The sequence below is a fragment of the Salmo trutta genome, chromosome 10, assembly GCF_901001165.1.
Source record: "Salmo trutta chromosome 10, fSalTru1.1, whole genome shotgun sequence".
Classification (NCBI taxonomy): domain Eukaryota; kingdom Metazoa; phylum Chordata; class Actinopteri; order Salmoniformes; family Salmonidae; genus Salmo; species Salmo trutta.
The window spans coordinates 27496228-27520582 of record NC_042966.1 but is presented as its reverse complement, the minus strand read 5'-3'; the positions used below and the strand labels follow the sequence as shown (position 1 = coordinate 27520582).

Below are 24355 nucleotides of genomic sequence, written 5' to 3'. Positions count from 1 at the left end.
CCCAAAGCTAGCACCAGTTAGCCAGGCGAATCTCCCGGCTAGCAAATGAAATTACTACAACTACAATACCTCTTTCGCCAACCGGCCTGGACCCTTTGTCGACGTGGCGCCCCGCCGTACCACCACGACTGGTCTGCCGACATAACTCCAGCCGCTGTGCCCTCAACCGGCCTTTGCCGGACGTCGGAGCAGACGCTTTTACTAGTCCCGGCCTGCTAACTTTAAATGCCGTGTCTCCCGCATGCTAGCGTAGTAAGGACTACCCCGACTTCCCTGTTTGATCTTTTGCTGTTCACTGGACCCTATGATCACTTGGCTACATAGCTGATGCCTGTTGGACTGTTAATTAATCATGTTACTCCATTTTATTTTATTTACTTTATTTTTTTTGTTTATCTGTCAGCCCCAGCCTCGAACTCAGGCCCTGTGTGTAGTTAACCGACCCTCTCTGCCCATTCATTGCCATTTTACCTGTTGTTGTCTTAGCTCATTAGCTGTTGTTGTCTTACCCGTTGTTGTCTTAGGTAGCTCTTCCAATCACCTGTGATTGCTTTATGTCTCTCTCAAATGTCAATATGCCTTGTATACTTTTTTTAGGATAGGTATCATTGTTTTAGTTTACTGCGGAGCCCCTAGTCCCACTCAACATGCCTCAGATACCTCCTTTGTCCCACCTCCCACACATGCGGTGACCTCACCCAGCATAACTAGCGCGTCCAGAGATGCAACCTCTCTTATCATCACTCAATGCCTGGGTTTACCTCCACTGTACCCGCTCCCCTGTCTGTACATTATGCCCTGAATTTATTCTACCACGCCCAGAAATCTGCTCCTTTTATTCTCTGTCCCCAACGCACTAGATGACTAGTTTTGATAGCCTTTAGCCGTACCCTCATCCTACTCCTCCTCTGTTCCTCTGGTGATGGCCCTGCGTGTCCCCAGGCACTCTCATTTGTTGACTTCTGTAACCGAAAAAGCCTTGGTTTCATGCATGTTAACATCAGAAACCTCCTCCCTAAGTTTGTTTTACTCACTGCTTTAGCACACTCCACCAACCCTGATGTCCTTTCCGTGTCTGAATCCTTGCTTAGGAAGGCCACCAAAAATTCAGAGATTTCCATCGCCAACGACAACATTTTCCATCAAGATAGAACTGCTAAAGGGGGATGCGTTTCTCTACGGCTGGCCATGCTTTCCTCCCGGCTACCCCAACCCCGGCCAACAGCTCCGCACCCCCAGCAGCTACTTGCCCAAGCCTCCCCAGCTTCTCCTTCACCCAAATCCAGATAGCAGATGTTCTGAAAAAGCTGCAAAACCTGGACCCATACAAATCAGCTGGGCTAGACAACCTGGACCCTCTCTTTCTAAAACTATCCTTTGTCCCGCCGTCATTGTTGCAACCCCTATTACCAGTCTGTTCAACCTCTTTCGTATCTTCCGATATCCCTAAAGATTGGAAAGCTGCCGTGGTCATCAGCCTTTCCCACTGAATTACAGGGAAGGAGAGACTCTAATGTTGCCCTTTGCATTTCTCAGAAGTCTCATAGCAGAAATGAGATGACTGAAAGATCAATTTAGTTCTCCACCTCTACCCACAACCCAAATTGACTCTAACAGCTATTGGCCTTCCCTGAAAGAACACAAATTGAGTCAAAATCAGGTTGCCCAGACTCAATTGAGTTACTGTACCTCTTTTTGTTTACGGATTTACTGTACCTCTTTTTGTTTCTGTCGGCCCCAGCCTCCAACTCAGGCCCTGTGTGTACCTAACTGACCCCCTCTGCCCATTCATCGCCATTTACCCGTTGTTGTCTTAGCTCTCTCGACCAATACCTGTGATTGCTTTTTGCCTCTCTCTGTCAATATGCCTTGTCTACTGCTGTTTCGGTTAGTTATTGTTTTACATGCCTTAGATATCTCTTCTTGGGTATGGCGCTACAAGCTTGGCACACCTGTATTTGGGGAGTTTCTCCCATTCTTCTCTGCAGATCCTCTCAAGCTCTGTCAGGTTGGCTGGGGAGCGTCGCTGCACAGGTATTTTCAGGTCTCTCCAGAGATGTTCGATCGGGTTCAAGTCCGAGCACTGGCTAGGCCACTCAAGGACATTCAGAGACTTGTCCCGAAGACACTCCTGCATTGTCTTGTCTGTGTACTTAGGGTCATTGTCCTGTTGGAAGGTGAACCTTCGCCCCAGTCTGAGGTCCTGAGCGCATTGGAGCAGATTTTCATCAAGGAGCTCTCTGTACTTTGCTCTGTTCATCTTTCCCTTAATCCTGACTACTCTCTCAGTCTCTGCCGCTGAAAAATATGCTTCACCATAGGGATGGTGCCAGGTTTCCTGCAGGCGTGACTCTTGGCATTCGGGCCAAATAATTAAATCTTGGTTTCATTGGACTAGAGAAGCTTGTTTCTCATGGACTGAGAGTCCCTTAGGTGCCTTTTAGCAAACGCCAAGCGGGTTGTCATGTGCAGTTTACTGAGGAGTGTCTTCCGTCTGGCCCCTCTACCATGAAGGCCTGGTTCGTGGAGTGCTGCAGACATGGTTGTCCTTCTGGAAGATTCTCCCATCTCCACAGAGGAGCTCTGTCAATGACCATCGGGTTCTTGGACAACTCCCTTCTCCCCAGATTGCTCAGTTTGGCCGGGCGGCCAGCTGTAGGAGTCTTGGTGGTTCATTCTTAAATGGAAGACATTTTTATGGAGGCCACTGTTTTCTTGTCGACCTTCAATGCTACAGAAATGTTCTGGTACCCTTCCCTAGATCTGTGCCTCGACACAATCCTGTCTAGGAGCTCTACGGACAATTCCTTCAACCTCATGGCTTGGTTTTTGCTCTGACATGCACTGTCAACTGTGGGACCTAATGTAGACGTGTGTGTGTGTGTGTGTGTGTGTGTGTGTGTGTGTGTGTGTGTGTGTGTGTGTGTGTGTGTGTGTGTGTGTGTGTGTGTGTGTGTGTGTGTGCCTGCCTTTCCAAATCATGTCCAATCAATTGAATTTACTACAGGTAGGGCTGTGTGGGTCACAAAATTAAGCCAGACGGTTTTTGTCAATTAATTAACCTGTAATTGACCGTTAATTAACAAACACATTTAGCATCTCCTAGCTTCCACACACAGCCTACAAGCCACGGATTTAGACTTTTTCCAAAGGTCTTCATCAATGTAATATAGCCTACACCTTCACAATAAATCCATTATTTATTTTAGACAGATCTAAGGAAACATGATATGAAGAAAATGTAGTCTATTTCAGAAGAACAGAGTAGGATATTCTGAGTTGTGTTTATATATTAGGTCCTGATATGGCTTTCTTTGTATTTATTTGGGATCCCCATCAGCTGCCAAGGCAGCAGCTACTCTTCATGTTAAAGCACTTACATTACTTATAAAACAAAATATAAAATGGTACCAAGTATAACGTTATTACACCACTACATATCTACAATACAAAATATTTAATACCACCATACAACAATATCACGATGTATGCATGTGTCTGTACCTTTGTGTGTCTCTTCACAGTCCCTGTTGTTCCATAAGGTGTATCAAATAATTTGATTCTACTGCTTGTATCAGTTACCTGATGTGGAATAGAGTTCCATGTTGTCATGGATCTGTGTAGTACTGTGCGCCTCCCATAGTCTGTTCTGGGTTTGGGGACTGTGAAGAGACCTCTGGTGGCATGTTTTGTCGGGTATGCATGGGTGTCCGACAGCTCGGTACTTTCAGCTTGTTAACACCTCTTACAAAAACAAGTAGTGATGAAGTCAATCTCTCTTCCACTTTGAGCCTTGAGAGATTGTCATACATGTCGTTAGCGCTCCCTGTACTTTTAAAGGCCAGTCGTGCTGCCCTGTTCTGAGCCAATTGCAATTTTTCTTAGCCCCTCTGTGGCACCTGACCACACTACAAGACAGAACTGCTAAAGTGGGCAGAATTGCAATCTACTGTAGAGATTGACAGAACTCTGCAGGCTTACTATCCAGGTCTATGCCCAAACAGTTCAAGCTTCTACTTTTAAAGATCCATCTCTCCAGAAATAAGTCCCTCACTGTTGCCGCTTGTTATAGACCCCCCTCAGCTCCCAGCTGTGCCCTGGACACCGTATGTGAATTGATTGCCGCCCCCCCATCTATCGTCAGAGTTCGTACTGCTAGGTGACCTAAATTGGGATATGCTTAACACCCTGGCCGTCCTACAATCTAAGCTAGACGCCCTCAATCTCACACAAATTATCAAAGAACCTACCAGGTACAACCTCAAATCTGTAAACATGGGCACCCTCATAGATATCATCCTGATCAACTTGCCCTTTAAATATACCTCTGCTGTTTTCAACCAGGACCTCAGCGATCACTGCCTCATTGCCTGGGTCCGTTATGGGTCCGCGGTCAAGCGACCACCCCTCATCACTGTCAAATGCTCCCTAAAACACTTTTGCTAGCAGGGCTTTCTAATCAACCTGGCCCGGGTATCCTGGAAGGATATTGACCTCATCCCGTCAGTAGAGGATGCCTGGTTATTCTTTAAAAGGGCTTTTCTTACCATCTTAAATAAGCATGCCCCATTTTTTTATTTTTTTTTTTAAACTAAGAACAGAGATAGCCCTAGGTTCACTCCAGACTTGACTGCCCTTGACCAGCACAAAAACATCCTGCATATACTTCTCTGTTGATATCACATACATTATCAAGTATTTCACACGCATTATCCAGAAACTGACTGTTAGCACTTGGTCCATAGCAGCTTCCCACAAGAATGGGCTTAAGGTGGTGAGGCAGATGAACCTGTAGTCATATTACGTCAACAGTATTTAACATGAGATCGTCTCTAAGCTTTACAGGAATGTGGTTCTGAATATAGACGGCAACACTGTCCCCGTTGGCATTTCTTTCTTTTCCGTAGATGTTATAACCATGTATTGCTACCACCGTATCATCAAAGGTATTATCTAAGTGAGTTTTAGAGATCAGAATATGAATGTCATCTGTTAGAAGCAAGTTATTGACTTCATGGACCTTGTTTCTCAGGCTGCATATGTTAATACCAGCTATTTTTAGCACTTCTGGGTTGCTTGATTGTTTTTAATGCTTTACTGGGAAGCTTATCAGAAGTAGACTTGCTCATGTTATTTATATTGGAGCTGTTAGTGCAGGGTGAGCTGCACACAGTGCTCTTCCTACTAGGGCACACCACCTCAATGCTAACAGTATAACTAATAGGCACATGATTACTGCATACAATAGCTGTAGGATCAACAGAGGTATTCAGGGCAGTTCGAGGGACAAATTAAGTTCCTTACATTGTCTGCCAACGCCCTTATGATAATGTACATTTAATGCAGCATTTTGATGACTCATTGTCACAATGGTAGGGATTAACTGAGCTGGTCTTGGGTCATTGATAAGTCATTGTTTCAACGCAGCCTTGAAATGAGTGCACAGAGTGCAGGAGCCTCAATGATTTGGATGGACTCCGTCATTCCTGTAGAGTATTTTCTGTTTTCAGAAGTTGTCAAAGTTACCTATAAAAGTGATTCCAGCAGAGCTACAGTAACCTTTTAGGCAGATGTGTAATCCCAGTAGCCTGCTGAATCTTTAACACCCAACGATGGTACTAGACCTGAAATGATTGGCTGTTTTTTTGGAGTCTTTTAATGCTAAAATCAGTTCTTTAAAATCCGTTTTTGGATGTTTCGAGCTAGCCCTCCTGATGTCCTTTGACCCCATATGGACTACGTCAGCTCCCGGCATCTGTCGTATAACAGTCAAAATCAGCCTTGTGATGTCCTGTACTCGTGCTCCTGGGTAGCATGGGGTTTTTGCATTGGGAACCGAGATGCTCCTCACCATAGAGCTGCCGACAATGATAGTTGGTGATGTTGAATGGGCCGGTCTCTCAGGCAGCCTCACGGTCTGATGAGGATGGGAGCTCTGAGGATCTGAATCTGAGGTAGAAGCCATCGGAGAGGGAGACGGAACTGAAGACGAATCCGGAGGTACCCGCGTATCTGATCTCGAATGGGAAGCCCCTAACGAAGAAGGCGCCGGAACCTCTGGATCCAGGGCGGCAAACCCGTTTCTGGTCTGTGTCAGGTCTGGGCTTAACATCTCCAAGGCGACCCCAGTTGCCAGAGGACGCTTTCTTCGACTTCCACGGTGAGTGACGTATCTCCATGGCTGGTTGGTTGGGGTCGAGAACAGCTCCGTTCTCCAGGGAAGGGGGAGAACCCTTCGGGATGGATCCCTGCTGAGCACCGGCCAATTCGCTGTGGAGAGCTGACATGGCCGCGTCACTTCCACAAGAGCGGCGTCCGGCTACTGGGGTGAAATAAAAAGTAGGCGGTCATGGATTCCCCAGTAGCTTGTGTAGGTTTGCTAACTGCTTGCCTAGAGTAGCCACTTCACCCCTCTAGTCCTCCACAAGCAAGCAGTTGCTACATTGAAAGTCAGCGCGGTCCACATTGTCCCGGAACAAAGCAAAGTAAACACTGCTCCTGCAGCGCTGGAAATGTTCATATAGCGACCTCCATTTGAGACTGCCGAGCCAGCTAGGCTAGCTGGGCTTCTGTGTCTGTCCCCATATGAGCAATCTGTCAGGATCCCGGGGCAGACGGCAGCGCTCACAGCAACTAAGCCAAACAAAGCCGCAGGATCCCAAATTAAAATGAAAGTATCTATAAAAACAAGATATATATATATATATATATACACAGGGCTCCCAGGTGGCCCAGTGGTGTTAGGCACTGCATCTCAGTGCAAGACGCGTCACTGCAGAACCTTGTTTGAGTCCAGGTTACATCACATTCGGCCGTGATTGGGAGTCCCATATGCGGCGCACAATTGGCCTAGCGTCGTCCAGGTATGGCCGGGGTAGACCTTCATTGTAACTAAGAATTTGTTCTTAACTGACTTGCCTAGTTAAATAAACAAAATATAAAGATTTACAAGGGAACACTGTCAGCTTTACAAAAACAATAAGCCGAGGTCTCTCGTTCAGCTTTTGTTCAGCTTTCAGCATTCAACAAACATACGTCGCTCTTGGGGCTACATTAGTTCATTTAGCAGATGAGATTTGCTTTGAATTCCATGGCGATATTTTACATTATTTTATAGTATGAGGAATACAATTGAACAAACCTGAATAAAATAGAAAGGATATTTTTTCCCAAACCATTTGAGTGCACATGCAGCTGTTCTGTGTTGAGCTGGTTAACAAAGAAACATGAATAACTCTAAATGAATTAATGTAACTTTTATTCTACAAACAGGCTTTATGTTTTGATTTTTAATACATTGTAAGGCTGCATGATTCGACTCTAATGATGATTTGAATAAAGTTGCATGAATGGTATTAGCTCTTTGTTTTTTTGCGCAGGCTGTAGACACTAAATCAGTCTCTCATTCACAATTTGACAAGCACTTGATAATGCCTCGAATTTCCCGGCGGCAACCCCTTTGTGTGACCGTAATGCCCCCTAAAAAATATCCATGCCTTTTGCGCCCAGTGGCCGTTGTGCCCTTGGGCTGAATATAATAATTATCATTACCTTCTTCCTGAGTGATGTGTGCTCCGAAGCGCCTCACTCACATGGCTCTCCATCATGTGATGATCGGGTCTTTCTCACAGGTGAAGACTCATCCGGGACACAACTGCGCGCATCCCTTATCTAATTCCTCGGTGTATATTGAAGATATTGGAAGAACTGTCCACATCAAAAGCACTAGCCTATGTCAATCTACTATCCCCCCCCATAGTAAAAAAAAGTCAACCTATTCTGTGTGAGAAATAATATTCCAGTCTGGGACAGTTGTGGGATGTGATAGATCCCAAATTAATACAACCACTAGCATCAAAAAAACGGTTTTACTCAATGAGGCTGACGCAACGGATCAGAACATTTAGCTTAAAATGCTGATAAACTATTAGGCTATTTCTTAACATATAAGCCCAGCGATGCGCACACGGCAGTAGGCTATAAGCGTGAATTTCCATTAGCGGATAAACACTTATCAAAAGATACCGCAAATGCGATTATGCATGTAATGCTTATATTATAATGGTGCATTTTTATGGTAAATTCTTTCCCAAACTTAACTCACCCACTGCTTATGTATTCCAGTTAGGCTCTACACCCCTTGTAAAGCGGAATAATGTGCTTAATTTTAAGACGTTTTTTGACCAATTTAGTTGTGATACAAACCTTATCAAAATATGGGCTAGGCTACATGTTGAGGCGACTATGATACATTTTTTTTGTTGATAAACAACCCATTGTTTCTTGCCTTACATTGGGTATCATTCACAAGTTCTTAAAATAAAAATCACCTAGCAGGAACAGCACCATCTAGTGGTCAGACCCTGGTAATATCAGGATATAGGATAGAACAACAATGACACATTTTTCTATAGGGGTGGGACACAATTTTAACTGAGAATACATTCCATACATAGGATGAAGAAACAATGCTCCATACTACTTGGATTCATCATGCCTTACTCATTGTTAGAAAAAAAGTTTGGTCCAAATTGGATGTTGGGTACTAATATTTATTGGATATTATATGAATCCTATAAATAAAAATAGCCAGTTTGGGTGCAGTCAATGAGTGTAATTTCTCAGATCAAATTATAGTTCAGCAAGATAATGTTGCAGGAATGCTAATCTAATCTGTTTCTAACTACAGAAATTGTTCTTAAACAATCTGAGCTGGTGGGTGTCATGGCTTGCAGAAATGACATGGAACGACTCTAAATTGATCACTAACATTTTAAAGCTGAGCAATTTGCTCGTTCTCTACGTAGTACAGTCATATCTGACTAAGATCATAACAGAGTCAGAAGTGCGTTAATCTTGTTAAATATAAAACGGGAGAGAATTTTTTTCTGTGAAATAATCATCCTTGAGTTTTGTAGGAGTTTACATTGACGAAAATAATTGAACTTCTAACTGCTCTCTCAAATCTCCTCATTGAGCAGAGCGGCCCAAGCGGAGCCGTTGCTATGGATACTCGCAGACCCAGCGCCACCATGAGCAGAGCGCATGCAAAGCCTGCAGTGCACATGGAGCGAGTGACAGAGAGGAGCAGCAAATGGATTTACTGAGGAAATTATGTATGATTTCGGACAGGCCTAGACCTTACATTTTGCAGTCTTAATCGGACCTGGGTACTAGGGTAGGGGCCTGAACATCGCAGTCATGGTTAGGACTTGGGCTTAAAGTTCATGCCTGTGCAGGGCTCTAGTATGACTCAGTGAGATGTCTCTAGTTAGTCTAGTTAGTCACTTTATTCAAACCAAATGCCTAGTGGCAGATTTTCTGAAAGAGCAGATTCAAGTTCTCCTTTTGATTCTAAAGAGAGCTTATCCCTAGTATTTCAAGCATACATTAGATGAGTGACTGAGTCAACCTGCATCTGCATCACTACTCATGTCTGTCTACTTTAGCAACGGTGGAAATTGGGAGATGCGATATAGTATGTTAACCTCAGTGCTAATGTGACAGGGGAAATACAGATATTTTTCAATGCAGATGGAAGTTCTGCAATAATACTAGCACTCCAAATGAGCCTGTACTCAATTTGCATGACTAAAGATGTCAAGCGGGATGGAAAAGATTATCTAACTGTTCTCAATTTGAAACAAATCTTGATTGGTTTTGCAATGCAAATGCACACTTATGCATGGAAAAACAGCTCTGCCAGTTAGTTTCAAGTGCTTCTGTTTATGCATCATTGCTTTTCAAGTGCTTATGAGGGAGTGGAGAGAAAACATGTGTAAGTTGGAAAGAACACCCTCTAAAATGGTAGCTTTTCTTTCAAGTAGCCTACTTTCCCCTCTTCAGAGCAGAAGCATCAGTCTGCAGCTGTCACTGCCGTGAGCATGGTAGATTAACAACAGGAGACCGTGGGTAGTCTAATAGATTTTAATATCCTGTGCTACAAACAGGAATGTGTCATTGGGAAACATAATGTATGGGCCCTGGTGACGATATTGTCGGCCTGTTTTCCCAAACAGATGTTTTGGAGGATTGGGGATGTAGATTGAGGATTCCCTATCTTCATTGACATAGATCAGGCAGCTGCATCTCTAATTGGAAGAGACACTGGTCCAATCTCAGAGATGGGCAACTCTCTAGTCCTCAGGAGCCTGATTGGTGTCAAACTTTTTCCCTAGCCCCAGTTAACACACCTGACTCCAATAATCAGCTAATCATGATCTTCAGTTTAGAATGCAATTATACTGAACAGAAATATAAACACAACATCGAAAGTGTTGGTCGCATTTTTCATGAGCTGAAATTAAAGATCCCAGAAATGTTCCATATGCACAAAAAGCTTATTTCTCTAAAATATTGTGCTCAAATGAGTTTACATCCCTGTTAGTGAGCATTTCTCCTTTGCCAAGATAATCCATCCACCTGACAGGTGTGGAATATCAAGAAGCTGATTAACCAGCATGATCATTAAACAGGTGCACCTTGTGCTGGGGACAAAAGGCCTCTAAAATGTGCAGTTTTGTAACTCAACACAATGCCACGGATGTCACAATGCCACGGAGTGTGCATTTGGCATATTGACTGCAGGTATGTCCACCAGAGCTGTTGCCAGATAATTGAATGTTCATTTCTCGACCATAATCCGCCTCCAACGTTGTTTTAGAGAATTTGGAAGTACATTCAATTTGGCCCTACAACCGCAAACCATGTGTAACCACTCCAGCCCAGGACCTACACATCTGTCTTCTTCACCTGCGGGATTGTTTGAAACCAGCTACCTGGACAGCTAATGAAACTGAGGATCAGCTTCTTGATATGCCACATCTGTCTGCTGGATGGATGAACAAATTTGAGAGAAATAAGATTATTGTGGATATCAAATTTCTGGTATCTTTTATTTCAGCTCATAAAAATTGCAACCAACACTTCACATGTTGCATTTTATATTTTAAGTATACAGTACCGTTCAACATTTGGGATCACTTAGAAATTTCCTTGAAAATTAATCAGAAATACAGTATAGACATTGTTAATTTTGTAAATGACTATTGTAGCTGGAAATGGCAGATTTTTTATGGAATATCTACGTAGGCCCATTATCAGCAACCATCACTCCTGTGTTCCAATGGCACGTTGTGTTAGCAAATCCAAGTATATCATTTTAAAAGGCTAATTGATCATTAGAAAACCCTTTTGCAATTATGTTAGCACAGCTGAAAACTTGTGCTGATTAAAGAAGCAATAAAACTGGCCTCCTTTAGACTAGTTGAATATCTGGAGCATCAACATTTGTGGGTTCGATTACAGGCTCAAAATGGCCAGACACAAAGACCTTTCTTCTGAAACTCGTCAGTCTATTCTTGTTTTGAGAAATGAAGGCTATTCCATGCGAGAAATTGCCAAGACACTGAAGATCTCGTACAACGCTGTGTACTACTCCCGTCACAGAACAGTGCAACCTGGTTCAAACCAGAATAGAAAGAGGAGTGGGAGGCCCCGGTGCACAACTGAGCAGGAGGACAAATACACTGTATTTCTGATCAATTGGATGTTATTTTAATGGACAAAAAATGTGCTTTTCTTTCAAGAACAAGGACATTTCTAAGTGACCCCAAACTTTTGAACGGTATTGTATATATTTTTGTTTGGTTCCCATAATATGAAGTATGCATTAAGGTTTCTGTTATAGAATAAATGTGGCAAAAATTGAATTTAGGTGTAATTAAATGCATTTCTATAACTTCAAAAATATTTTTTCACACTGGTGGGGAGTGCCAAGATGGATGCACGGTAGCTTCAACACAGCACCGCTTATCGGTCATCTTGTGTGTGTATAAATCATTGGCCCAATCTGGTTCTTTTTTGGTACTATTTAGCTTCGTTAGGCCTGATAAGTTAACAGTGAGCTGGCTTCAGAAAAACAATTATGTAATTTTCCAGAAATATCTCCGATTTATTGGGATCTCTCTCTCTTTCTACACACCATGTGCTTGCTGCTCATAGCAGACAGAGGGAAATTAGGTCTGTGGAGGCCTCCAGCCGATCCGGGGCCTTTGGCGGGCTGCACGAGCAGCAGAGCATGTGACTGGATGTGGTGGGAGCAGAGTAGACTGTCAGAGGCCTTGAGTCACTCCACACAGACACAGCACAGACAGCCACAGCCAATATAGAGAGCTAACATTTTAATAGACCACTGTTCACTGCTAGCCTCTGCATGCATTGTCCCTAAGTACTTGATGTTAATCTTACATCTAGACGTTCCGCTAGCGGAACACCACTCCAATATCCAATGATAGGGCGTGGCGCGAAATACAAACTCCTCGAAAATCCGAAAACTTCAATTTTTCAAACATATGACTATTTTACACCATTTTAAAGACAAGACTCTCCTTTATCTAACCACACTGTCCGATTTCAAAAAGGCTTTACAACGAAAGCAAAACATTAGATTATGTCAGCAGAGTACCCAGCCAGAAATAATCAGACACCCATTTTTCAAGCTAGCATATAATGTCACAAAAACCAAAACCACAGCTAAATGCAGCACTAACCTTTGATGATCTTCATCAGATGACAACCCTAGGACATTATGTTATACAATACATGCATGTTTTGTTCAATCAAGTACATATTTATATCAAAAACCAGCTTTTTATATTAGCATGTGACGTTCAGAACTAGCATTCCCACCGAAAACTTCCGGTGAATTTACTAAATTACTCACGATAAACGTTCACAAAAAACATAACAATTATTTTAAGAATTATAGATACAGAACTCCTTTATGCAATCGCGGTGTCCGATTTTAAAATAGCTTTTCGGTGAAAGCACATTTTGCAATATTCTGAGTAGATAGCTCGCCATCATGGGCTAGCTAATTTGACACCCACCAAGTTTGGTACTCACCAAACTCAGATTTACTATAAGAAAAATTGGATTACCTTTGCTGTTCTTCGTCAGAATGCACTCCCAGGACTTCTACTTCAACAACAAATGTTGGTTTGGTTCCAAATAATCCATAGTTATATCCAAATAGCGGTGTTTTGTTCATGCGTTCAAGACACTATCCGAAGGGTAACGAAGGGTGACGCGCGGACGCGTATCGTGACAAAAAAATTCTAAATATTCCATTACCGTACTTCGAAGCATGTCAAACGCTGTTTAAAATCAATTTTTATGCTTTTTTTCTCGTAAAATAGCGATAATATTCAGACCGGGAGTCGTTGTTTTCGTTCAAAGACGGAAAAAGTAAAATGGACTCTTCACGTGCACACCCGTCTCATTGTTCTCAGATCGACCACTTACCAAATGCGCTACTGTTTTTCAGCCAGTAACTGCAGAGTCATCATTCAACGTTATGGCGCCTTCTGAGAGCCTATGGGAGCCTTAGAAAGTGTCACGTTACAGCAGAGATCCTCTATTTTCCATAAAGAGGCTATAGAAGCACAAGAAATGGTCAGAGAGGGTACTTCCTGTACAGAATCTTTTCAGTTTTTGGCCTGCCATTTGAGTTCTGTTTTACTCACAGACACCATTCAAACAGTTTTATAAACTTTGGAGTGTTTTCTATCCAAAGCTACTAATTATATGCATATTCAAGTTTCTGGGCAGGAGTAATAACCAGATTAAATCGGGTACGTTTTTTTATCCGGCCGTGAAAATACTGCCCCTATCCATAACAAGTTAAGTATGTTTTAACTGTCCCTTTGCACATGTATGTTACAATGTGTCCAGTCCTAAAGAAATAGGTTTGCCACTACAGTCTGTTAGCTAGGCGATTTATAACCATTTCTTATATCGCTGGTTCCTTGCCATTTCAATCAGATAGTGATGCGTTTTCTCTTTTGCTTCACTAGCAGATGTAGGCCTACAGTATGAGCTGTGCCTTCCCTATCAGTAGCAGCGAATCTCTTGTGTGTCGCTGATCTGTGCTGGATCAGCTCACTCAGCCTAGCTGTGTTTAAGAGATCTCCCTGAGTTAATCGGGCTCTTTGCTGCTGCCAAGGCTGTAATGGTGCTGATGGGTGATCGTTTTAATAGCCTGGCTAGCCTAGCTTAACGCTGCCTTTTGGACAGACCTGGTCGAGCAGGTTTTTTAGTGGTTAAGGCTGAAATTGTTTTTGCATCTACAGTTGAAGTCAAAAGTTTACATACACTTAGGTTGGAGTCATTAAAACTAGTTTTTCAACCACTCCACACATCTCATGTTAACAAACTATAGTTTTGGCAAGTTGGTTAGGACATCTACTGTGTGCATGACACAAGTAATTTTTCCAACAATTGTAAACAGACAGATTATTTTACTTACAATTCACTGTATCACCATTCCAGTGGGTCAGAAGTTTACATACACTAAGTTGACTGTGCCTTTAAACAGCTTGGAAAATTCCAGAAAATGATGTCATGGCTTTAGAATCTTGTGATAGGCAAATTGGCATCATTTGAGTAAATTAGAGGTGTACCTGTGGATGTATTTCAAGGCCTACCTTCAGACTCATTGCCTCTTTACTTGACATCATGGGAAAATCAAAAGAAATCAGCCAAGACTTCAGAATTTTTTTTAGAACTCCACAAGTCTGGTTCATCCTTGGGAACATTTTCCAAACGCCTGAAGGTACCACGTTCATCTGTACAAACAATAGTACGCAAGTATGAACACCATGGGACCACGCAGCCGTCATACCGCTCAGGAAGGAGACGCGTTCTGTCTCCTCGAGATGAACGTACTTTGGTGCGAAAAGTGTAAATCAATCCCAGAACAACAGCAAAGGACCTTGTGAAGATGCTGGTGGAAACAGGTACAAAAGTATCTAAATCCACAGTAAAACTTGTCCTATATCGACATAACCTGAAAGGCCGCTCAGCAAGGAAGAAGCCACTGCTCCAAAACCGCCATAAGAAAGCCAGACTAAGGTTTGCAACTGCACATGGGGACAAAGATTGTACTTTTTGGAGAAATGTCCTCTGGTCTGTTGAATCAAAAATAGAACTGTTTGGCCATAATGACCATCGTTATGTTTGGAGGAAAAAGGGGGAGGCTTGCAAGCCGAAGAAGACCATCCCAACTGTGAAGCACAGGGGTGGCAGCATGTTGGTGTGGGGGGCTTTGCTGCAGGAGGTACTGGTGCACTTCACAAAATAGATGGCTTCATGAGGATGGAAAATTATGTGGATACATTGAGGCAACATCTCAAGACATCAGTCAGGAAGTTAGAGCTTGGTCGCAAATGGGTCTTCCAAATGGACAATGGCCCCAAGCATACTTCCAAAGCTGTGTCAAAATGGCTTAAGGACAACAAAGTCAAGGTATTGGAGTGGCCATCACAAAGCCCTGACCTCAATCTCATAGAACATTTGTGGGCAGAACTGAAAAGCATGTGCGAGCAAGGAGGCCTACAAACCTGACTCAGTTTCACCAGTTTTGTCAGGAGGAATGGGCCAAGATTCACCCAACTTATTGTGGGAAGCTTGTGGAAGGGAACCCAAAACGTTTGACCCAAGTTAAACAATTTAAAGGCAATGCTGCCAAATACCAATTGAGTGTATGTAAACTTCTGACCCTCTGCGAATGTGATGAAAGAAATAAAAGCTGAAATAAATCATTCTCTGTACTATTATTTTGACATTTCACATTCTTAAAATAAAGTGGTGATCCTAACTGACCTAAAACAGAGAATTTTTACTTCGATTAAATGTCAGGAATTGTGAAAAACTGAGTTTAAATGTATTTGGCTAAGATGTATGTAATCTTCCGACTTCAACTGTACCTGTACATTTTGAGATCTGTTGGTATTTTGGTCCATTTTTAAATTGAGTATTTTTAAAAAGTAAACCATGTCAAACTTGATGTCAATGGATGTTTTCTTTAGTTTATCATACTACTTTTATCAACATTTTGTATGCATTTTAACCACTATAAAATGGACATGCATCAATAATTTCAAAGCTCACTACATTGAATTGCACATCATTTCAAAGCCCATTTCATAGAGAATGTTACAAACTTGACTACTTAACTTAGTTTGAAGAGATGGTCATTGGGTCTAAATAGACGTTTGGTAGTCTTAATTCTGTGTACTTGTCTTTAACTGCTATTTCCCGAAAGTCAGACTCTTCCAAAAAAATAAAATCTGTTTCAGAATAATCTGCATTCACCAAATTTTGTGTGGTTATCATTAGATATATTTTCCAGACTTGCCCAGAGAGAATTGTTGATATGTTGAACTTTTTATTTTTATTCTAGTTAACATTTTATTTGAAAAAATGCAGCAAAAATCATTTTACATACACGTCTTGAGTGTTTTACAGATAGAAAGATGAAAAAGTATTTACCCATAATCTGCTCTGGACAATTCCGGTTCCGCGGTGTCTTAACAAGATGAAACAAAATATTTTGGCTGACTTCATCCAGTGTCCAGAATTTTTTTTATTTGTGTGGTAAACCTTTATTTTAAGAATGTAAAGGCTGTTACTACAATTTCAATAAAGGAAAACGTCTGTACATTTCAGCTGTTTCAAAAACATTGCCTTGCTAGAAAAAAAAAACATGCTAGAAAAGTGTTGGCTCAATGAGACAATTTTGTTTACACTGACCTGCTTAGTTTGGCAACTGTCGGGCGAGTGTCGTGCACTTCCTCTGGAGGTAGTGGTCTAACATAACAAGTTCACAAGTTTACATTGCATTAATTTGTGTAGCCGAGGGTATTTTTGCGAAAAGTCTGAGTCGCCTGAAGACCCTCTTTGTTAGGAAAGAGGCTCCTGTTATTCTTTTGAGGTGTGATTATGCTACAAAAAAGTTTTCCTATCGGTGTTCATATTTTTTTCTGGGAGACTGCAGTGAAAGTGGGAGACAGGAGGCCACCATTTTAATTAGCAGCTGTCAAGCTCTCTCTTCTCTCTGAGTTGTGATGCATGCTGTCACACTGGAGAAGTCTGCCTAGCAACTGTTTAGCTAATTCCCAAAACACCACAGCAGAGACCCACACCTGACACAGTATGCAGATGCATAACAGAAGATAAACAAGCGCTAGTAGTTCTCAAGGACAAATGCTTGTGTGAGGAGTTATGGACATGACAATGTGTGTTAGCAGGGGTGTGTGCAAGAGAAAGAATGGGGGAAAATACAGGCTTATTACGGTAGTCTATGGATCAAATTACTGTCCACATCGCTCACAGGAGGTTTTAATCAGGGATCTTTTGTCACTTAATCTATGTCCCTCCGCATTAGCAGACATGAGCACTGAGCAGGCTTTTGGACTTCTGGGAAGGTGGTGTTATGCATTTATGCACGTCTGTGCTCGAGTCCAATTGGTTTCCATGGTTACTTGGGGATAAAGGCGTTCGCATGCTTCCTAGCCGAAACAGTTCATGCATACACTGAGTATACAGAACATTAGGAACACCTTCCTGATATTGAGTTGCACCCCTTTGCCCTCAGAACAGCCTCAATTCGTCTGGACATGTCTTTTACAAGGTGTCAAGTGTTCCACAGGGATGCTGGCCCATGTTGACTCCAATGCTTCCCACAGTTGTGTAAGTTGGCTGGATGTCCTTTGGGTGGTGGACCATTCTTGAAACACACAGGAAACTGTTGACCTGGCACGTACTACCATACCCTGTTCAAAGGCACTTAAATATTTTGTCTTTCCTATGGCACACAATCCATGTCTCAAGGCTTAAAAATCCTTCTTTAGCCTGTATCCTCCCCTTCATCTTCACTGATTTGAAGTGTATGTAACAAGAATAAGGGATTATAGCTTTCACCTGGATTCATCTGGTCAATCCGTCATTGAAAGAGCAGGTTCTTCATGTCTTGTATATTATGATAACATTTAGGGACGTTTTGGTCTTCGGCAAGGTTTTCTTTCGCCTGTTCGTGTGCACATTTTTCCCTGAGGCAAGCTGAAGTTCGGTAGCTGAAGTCTACGCCCCTTCGTCGGTAATTGGTCAACAGTAGGGATTCTTCAATGACGTGTTTGTTGTCTTTCAATGAGAGACCTGTTTTCATACAAATGTTTTCACTAAAGAAATACTGCACCAAACATCTTAGTTAGATGTAAAATTGCGCGACTAAGACCTCGGCATAATCATATAACTCAAACTTTTTTATTAATTTATCTTGGATTAATTCAGACTATTTTCATACTGGTTACAGCGTCTCAAGAGGGACAAACGGTACTATTGCACATTTTTTCTCGTTTTTCTAGCAAAGGTCTTTTTAAGGGAGTATCCGTGGCACAGATGTTCACTTTGCCTAGTAGAGGTCTGCTAGGAGCAAACCAAACCTAGTATGCAGACGCTTTATTAGGTCACTGGCACTTTGGTTTTCCAATTTTGGCTCGGAGTCAGTCGTCTATGAAGCGCTCCTGTCTGTATGTCAGATCTGAGAGACTGCTTTGTGCAGTGGAAGGACTGATGGTCCAGATGTAACCTTTTCATATTTGACATTTCCCCAACACATCTCAGTTTGAGCTCTGAACAATGTCAGCTATGTAGACTGACTGCATGGGACTCTGGGGCATCGACCAGCGAAGGAGGATTTTAGTTCATAGAAAACTATGCTCTCCGATTGTATACTGTTGGGCAGTAATTCATTGTTGTCTTTCATTTAGAATAAGTGGATTGAGAACATGAAGTTAGGGCTATAGCCTAATGCGTACTGTATAACCTTACATTACACTAAAATAGCCCAGAAATGTCCTATTCAAAACAAATTACGTATCTTCTGCTTCTCCTCCAGTTCTCTCTCTCAGCACACTGAGGGCACGTGGAACTCCGTTACAGTTAACAATCATTAACATGCTCCATCTTAGACTCCCCTGTTTGCTGGCACATCAGAGCCCCGTGAGGCCTAATAAAGTGGTGTTTCATTCAGTAGAACAGAGCCTTCAACCTCCTTAGATAATGACACTAGCTCTCTTACTGATGGCTCTCTCCATCAACTCAGAGCAGTAGTAGCACTGGGGACCTGGCTGATGAGAACACGGTGGCGCCAGATGCCAATTAAAAAATCAAAATAAAATCAGTTTATTGGTCACGTACACAATTTGCAGATGTTATCGCAGGTGCAACGAAATGCTTGTTTCTAGCTCCAACTGTGCAGTAATACCTAGCAATAAAAATACAGAAAACCACACATACTTCTCAATTTCCTTATTTTTATGGATTATCTGAACAAGCAATGTCAGAGACCGGAATATAAAGCACAGTAGTATTTGAATATAGCTGTAATTTATGAGCGTGGCTAGACATAATTACCAGCCCCATTGTCTGATTTGGCTTTAAGTTTTTTTTCTCTGTCAAGCTCTCAACACAACCACTGCTGGCTCCAGCCAGGATGAGCGGTTTTAGGATAGCAAACGTCATGGCAAACCTGCGCTGTCTTCTGGTGTCCCCTGAAGCTTGGGTACTGTCTTGTGTGGGTGGGGAGCTGCCGCAGCATCTCAGATTGGTATGATGAATATGTCACCCACATCATACAGGGTCTATCAACCTATCATTATCAAATGCATACATGTATCATTACTGAATAGAGCCAGAATGCACATCATCTTGCAACAGATTAGTCACTGTTCAGACTGTCAAGCCTGTGTTTTCCACACTTTGTCCTTTTATAGAAAAGTGACTTTTACATGTTTCATTCACACCACCTGTTAACCTGTAGGAAACATTTGAAAGAGTCCCTTGTGTATCTGTATATTACTCATTGCAAAGCTATTGTAAAAATGTTTATAGATCCCTCGTCCTTCATGCCGTGACCTCTCTGTTTCCCCTGTGTCTGTGATGTACTTTTCGTCTGGAGGCAGTCGTAATGATCACGGGTGTTTCGGTTTTCTTTCAGTACTGGATCAACGAGTTCACCACCAATCTGGGAATTGGCGTCTTTCACTCAGGGATCGAGATCTACGGCAGAGGTAAGGAAACCTCCGCTGCTATGATAACAGCCCTGGGTGGGGCTGACTGACCAAAGCTCAACCACACAACCAGACACTCCAGTGAACTGCTGGGCTGTCAGGTGCTGCTGGGTAGAACTCCTCGTCAAGTAGAGAGGGACGTGAGTCCGATACTATGGTACTATTAGTACCTGACATCAGGACTGTAATAGATGGTGGTAGAAATAAAATAACGATGGAAGTATAAACTTGTAAGAAGAGTTTCAAATTGTTGTAGCTGCTAACTCGTCTTTACTCATAATGCCTACATGTCTCAGATCCCCCCCAAATACAAGCCACATCAACCCAACCAGAGGAATCTTTGTTAGCTAATTACCATCTTCACTACAAACCAGACACACACTTGCCATTTTATTGTTTCTGGCTGTTTGTTTTTCAGGATCAGATGGGTTCTTCCTCTAATTTAAAAAATAGACCCAGCTAAATTACATTGCTATGAGCTGCACTGCAGATATTGAGATTAGCAAGATTCAAGACTGCTGTCACACACAAAATCTGCGCATTTGCCCACGTTCGTTTCACTGTGTTACAGCGTGGTAGCCAGGGCACCAAAATCGCAGAGAAGTTGAGCCTCACGCTTCACTCTTACTACTTGCGGAATTTGACCACCTGGTTTACTGTCTGCGTCTGTCATATCTGAGTCTGAGTATCTTTTTAAAACCGCTTTATTCTAGAATCAGCCTCCCAGTTGCTCTGTCTGTCCTGTGTGTCTTGGAGGATTGGCCTTCAGCCAGGATGTGTTCAGCAGCCACTGCTTTATTGATCAAGAAGGAGAACTGGAAGTGTTATTTTAGTTGAAAACACTGGTGGTTCAATCTGTTAAATCAGCATCTCGCCTGTGGTTTCAACCTCACAGCTCAGCCTATTAAAAGCTGCTTTCATCTACACATTTTAAAAGTAAGCTCTGAGTTTAAATATATCCTCATGGCAACCCCTTCCGTTGCATGGTAGGATGGACCTGGGTATTTCTAATGCCTGGCTTGTTTACCCTTAATTGAGCTGATTCAGGGAGACTGACAATCCCAGCAACAGATGGTGTGGATTAGGCACATAATTATTGCCTTTTACATTACTTTATGTGCAGCGCAAGCTGGCAATTATTTACTGTGTGTCTTTCTTCATGAGAGTGTGAGTTTGCCAAAACTGACACCGTTTATACATTCTGTTAAATGGATGTGCTGTGTGTATCTGTCATTCATGGAGATAGTGCATGAGTTATTGTAATTCAGCACAAGCGTTCAGATCAGGAGTTAGTAGCAGGCTGGATGAGTACATCAGAGGGGTGGGAACAGGGTTTTGGAGATCCCCATCCGCTGCATTCATCGTGGAGCTGGGAGCTAGACACGGACTGATAGAGCTAGACACGGACTGATAGAGCTAGACACGGACTGATAGAGCTAGACACGGACTGATAGAGCTAGACACGGACTGATAGAGCTAGACACGGACTGATAGAGCTAGACACGGACTGATAGAGCTAGACACGGACTGATATGAGCTAGACACGGACTGATAGAGCTAGACACGGACTGATAGAGCTAGACACGGACTGATAGAGCTAGACACGGACTGATAGAGCTAGACACGGACTGATAGAGCTAGACACGGACTGATAGAGCTAGACACGGACTGATAGAGCTAGACACGGACTGATAGAGCTAGACACGGACTGATAGAGCTAGACACGGACTGATAGAGCTAGACACGGACTGATATGAGCTAGACACGGACTGATATGAGAGCTATAAATACCTACCGCGTCTGCGACTTGACTTCCTCAGACTGCCTCAGCCCATCACAACAGACTACAATACTACCCCACCTGCCCTACACAGCAATTATTTTACTTTTAGATCTGTGTATGTTGTTGTGAATTGTTAGATATTACTGCACTGCTAGAGCTAGGAACACAAGCATTTCACTACACCGCAATAACATCTGCTAAATATTTGTATGCGACCAATAGTTAGATTTGATTTGCTCACTGGTCCACACTCACCTCAAACACAGCAACACCACCGCCACCCGCTCCAACTCATCTCAAACAGAGCAACACAGCCCCACACTTACCTCAACACAGTAACACCACCTCACAGCCCTGCTAATTTCCCACCAACCTCTACTAGTACTACTGTTATGTGCTATGAATCTTTGTATAGTGTGTTTGACTTCCTCTGTGTGATCTGATCAGTGGCCTGACCTCTGACCTTTCAGAGTTTGCCTATGGAGGACACCCATATCCATTTTCAGGGATATTCGAGATAACGCCAGGGGATGCCACAGAACTCGGGGAGACATTCAAATTCAAGTGAGTATCATGGCTTAAATCGAGGGCACTTAGGGTTTTCTCGCTGTATTTCGAAAAACAAGGTATGGTTAGTTAGTTGCTAAAACATGAGAACATCCTTAAACCCGTTTGAAGTGGAACCAGTACTGTTGCTGACGTATGTGTTCTTTCTTCACTGCTTGTGATGGATTCTGAAAACTGGTAATTTCTATTCATATTGGTAAAGTTTATTTTTTCTGTTTAAAGCGGAACATAGGATCACGAGAATACCGTGAAGTCGCATAGGATTTCTGCTTCAAGTGACACTGAGAATCACATGAATAGCTAATGGGTACTGACATTTTATTTAATTTTTTCTTAAATTGTTGTAGAGACAACCTGCATAGACAATTTCTTGTCTTTATCTTGCAATCATTTTGTGACAATAATGCTCCCTAAAATGGTCATCATTATTTACTGCCTTCTTGTGACACGATGCCGTGTTGAAGTGTCGAGCCTTTACAGCTATGTTCAATGAAGCACACTGTTATAATGATAGTGATGGAGGAGGAAGAAGAGGAAAATCCCAGTTGGACTGACATAGAATGTTATGAATACACTTGCCTGTATAAGAGCACAGACTATATACAGGGGGCACCGGTACTGAGTCAATGTGCGGGGGTACAGGTTAGTCGAGGTAGTTTGTACATGTAGGTAGGGGTGAAGTGACTGCATAGATAATAAACAGTGAGTAGCAGTAGTGTACAAAACCAATTGGGGGGATCAATGTAAATAGTCCGGTGACCATTTGATTAATTGTTCAGCAGTCTTATGGCTTGGGGGTAGAAGCTGTTAAGAATATTAGTTCAGAAACTATGAACCTCAGCTATCATAGTTGTTATATCAACTTCAAGTCTGAAATGCATTAATGAAGCCTATGGATAGAGTAGAATATAATAACTTTATTGTGCCAAGGATGCAAGTCCTATATACATGTACTGTAGTTATTACAACACATGAGATCCCCCACATTGTAGCCTGTACATTGAATATATTCGCTGATCATGTACTTTTCCTTGGCAAATAAAGGTGCGGTTCAGGTATGAATCTCTGAGACATTCTGTTTGTCATATCCAATACCAGGTGTATCAAACTCCATTCTTTGAATGATGCTGTGTCTGCATGTGTGTATTACAATTATACACTTCAACAGTGTTTACCGCTCCTGGGACATCAATGATTACACATTGTAACTATGCAATAGACTAGAAACATGATTTAAGTAAAGGCTGATTTGTAATTCATATATACATTTGAAAAAAGACTGCATCAAATTCCCTTCATCTGCATTAATCTGAGGACACAAGATAGTATTTCAATGAGATACTTAATTTCAACCAGTGGAGAATGTGAAAAGCTTTCTTGAAAGTTCATTATCCAGGTGTTATAAATACATAAAACATGCATTATAATTGTAATATTATACATACGAGTTCAATCTGTACTTCAATGCACTTATGGTGTGCATTATAAAACGAGGAAGAAAGACAAGGTGGGGAGAGAGGTGTAGAAGACAGAAAGGGAAAGAGGTAAGAACAGAGGCAGACAGCATATGATTAATGAATTACATTGCTAATTCTCTCAGTTCATCACAATTAATCAAATAAAATGTTATTGGTCACATACACATGGTTAGCAGATGTTAATGCGAGTGTAGCGAAATGCTTGTGATTCTAGTTCCGACCATGCAGTAATATCTAACAAGTAATCTAACAATTTCACACCAACTACCAGATACACACAAGTGTAAAGGAATGAATAAGAATATGTACATATAAATATATGGATGAGCGATGGCCAAACGGCGTAGGCAAGATGCAGCAGATGGTATACAGTATAGAGTACAGTATATACATATGAGATGAGTAATGTAGGCTATGTAAACATTATATAAAGTGGCATTGTTTAAAGTGACTAGTGATATTTATTACATCCGATTTTTAATTATTAAAGTGGCTAGAGATTTGAGTCAGTATGTTGGCAGCAGCCACTCAATGTTAGTGATGGCTGTTTAACAGTCTGATGGCCTTGAGATAGAAGCTGTTTTTCAGTCTCTCGGTCCCAGCTTTGATGCACC

The 24355-nt window shown here is 42.1% G+C and overlaps 1 protein-coding gene across 3 annotated transcripts in view; it reads left to right on the top strand.

Annotated features, from left to right (window-relative positions):
• Positions 1 to 24355, top strand: part of desi2 (desumoylating isopeptidase 2) — a 58022-nt gene that overhangs the window by 22039 nt on the left and 11628 nt on the right. For 2 of the 3 annotated variants that reach the window (XM_029765191.1, XM_029765194.1), the window contains 2 exons: positions 19841 to 19913; positions 22167 to 22260. In XM_029765191.1, coding sequence (XP_029621051.1) covers positions 19841 to 19913; positions 22167 to 22260 — 167 coding nt within the window. Of the gene's footprint in view, positions 1 to 19303; positions 19451 to 19840; positions 19914 to 22166; positions 22261 to 24355 lie in introns of all 3 variants that reach the window. The other variant, XM_029765192.1, reaches the window with a different exon arrangement.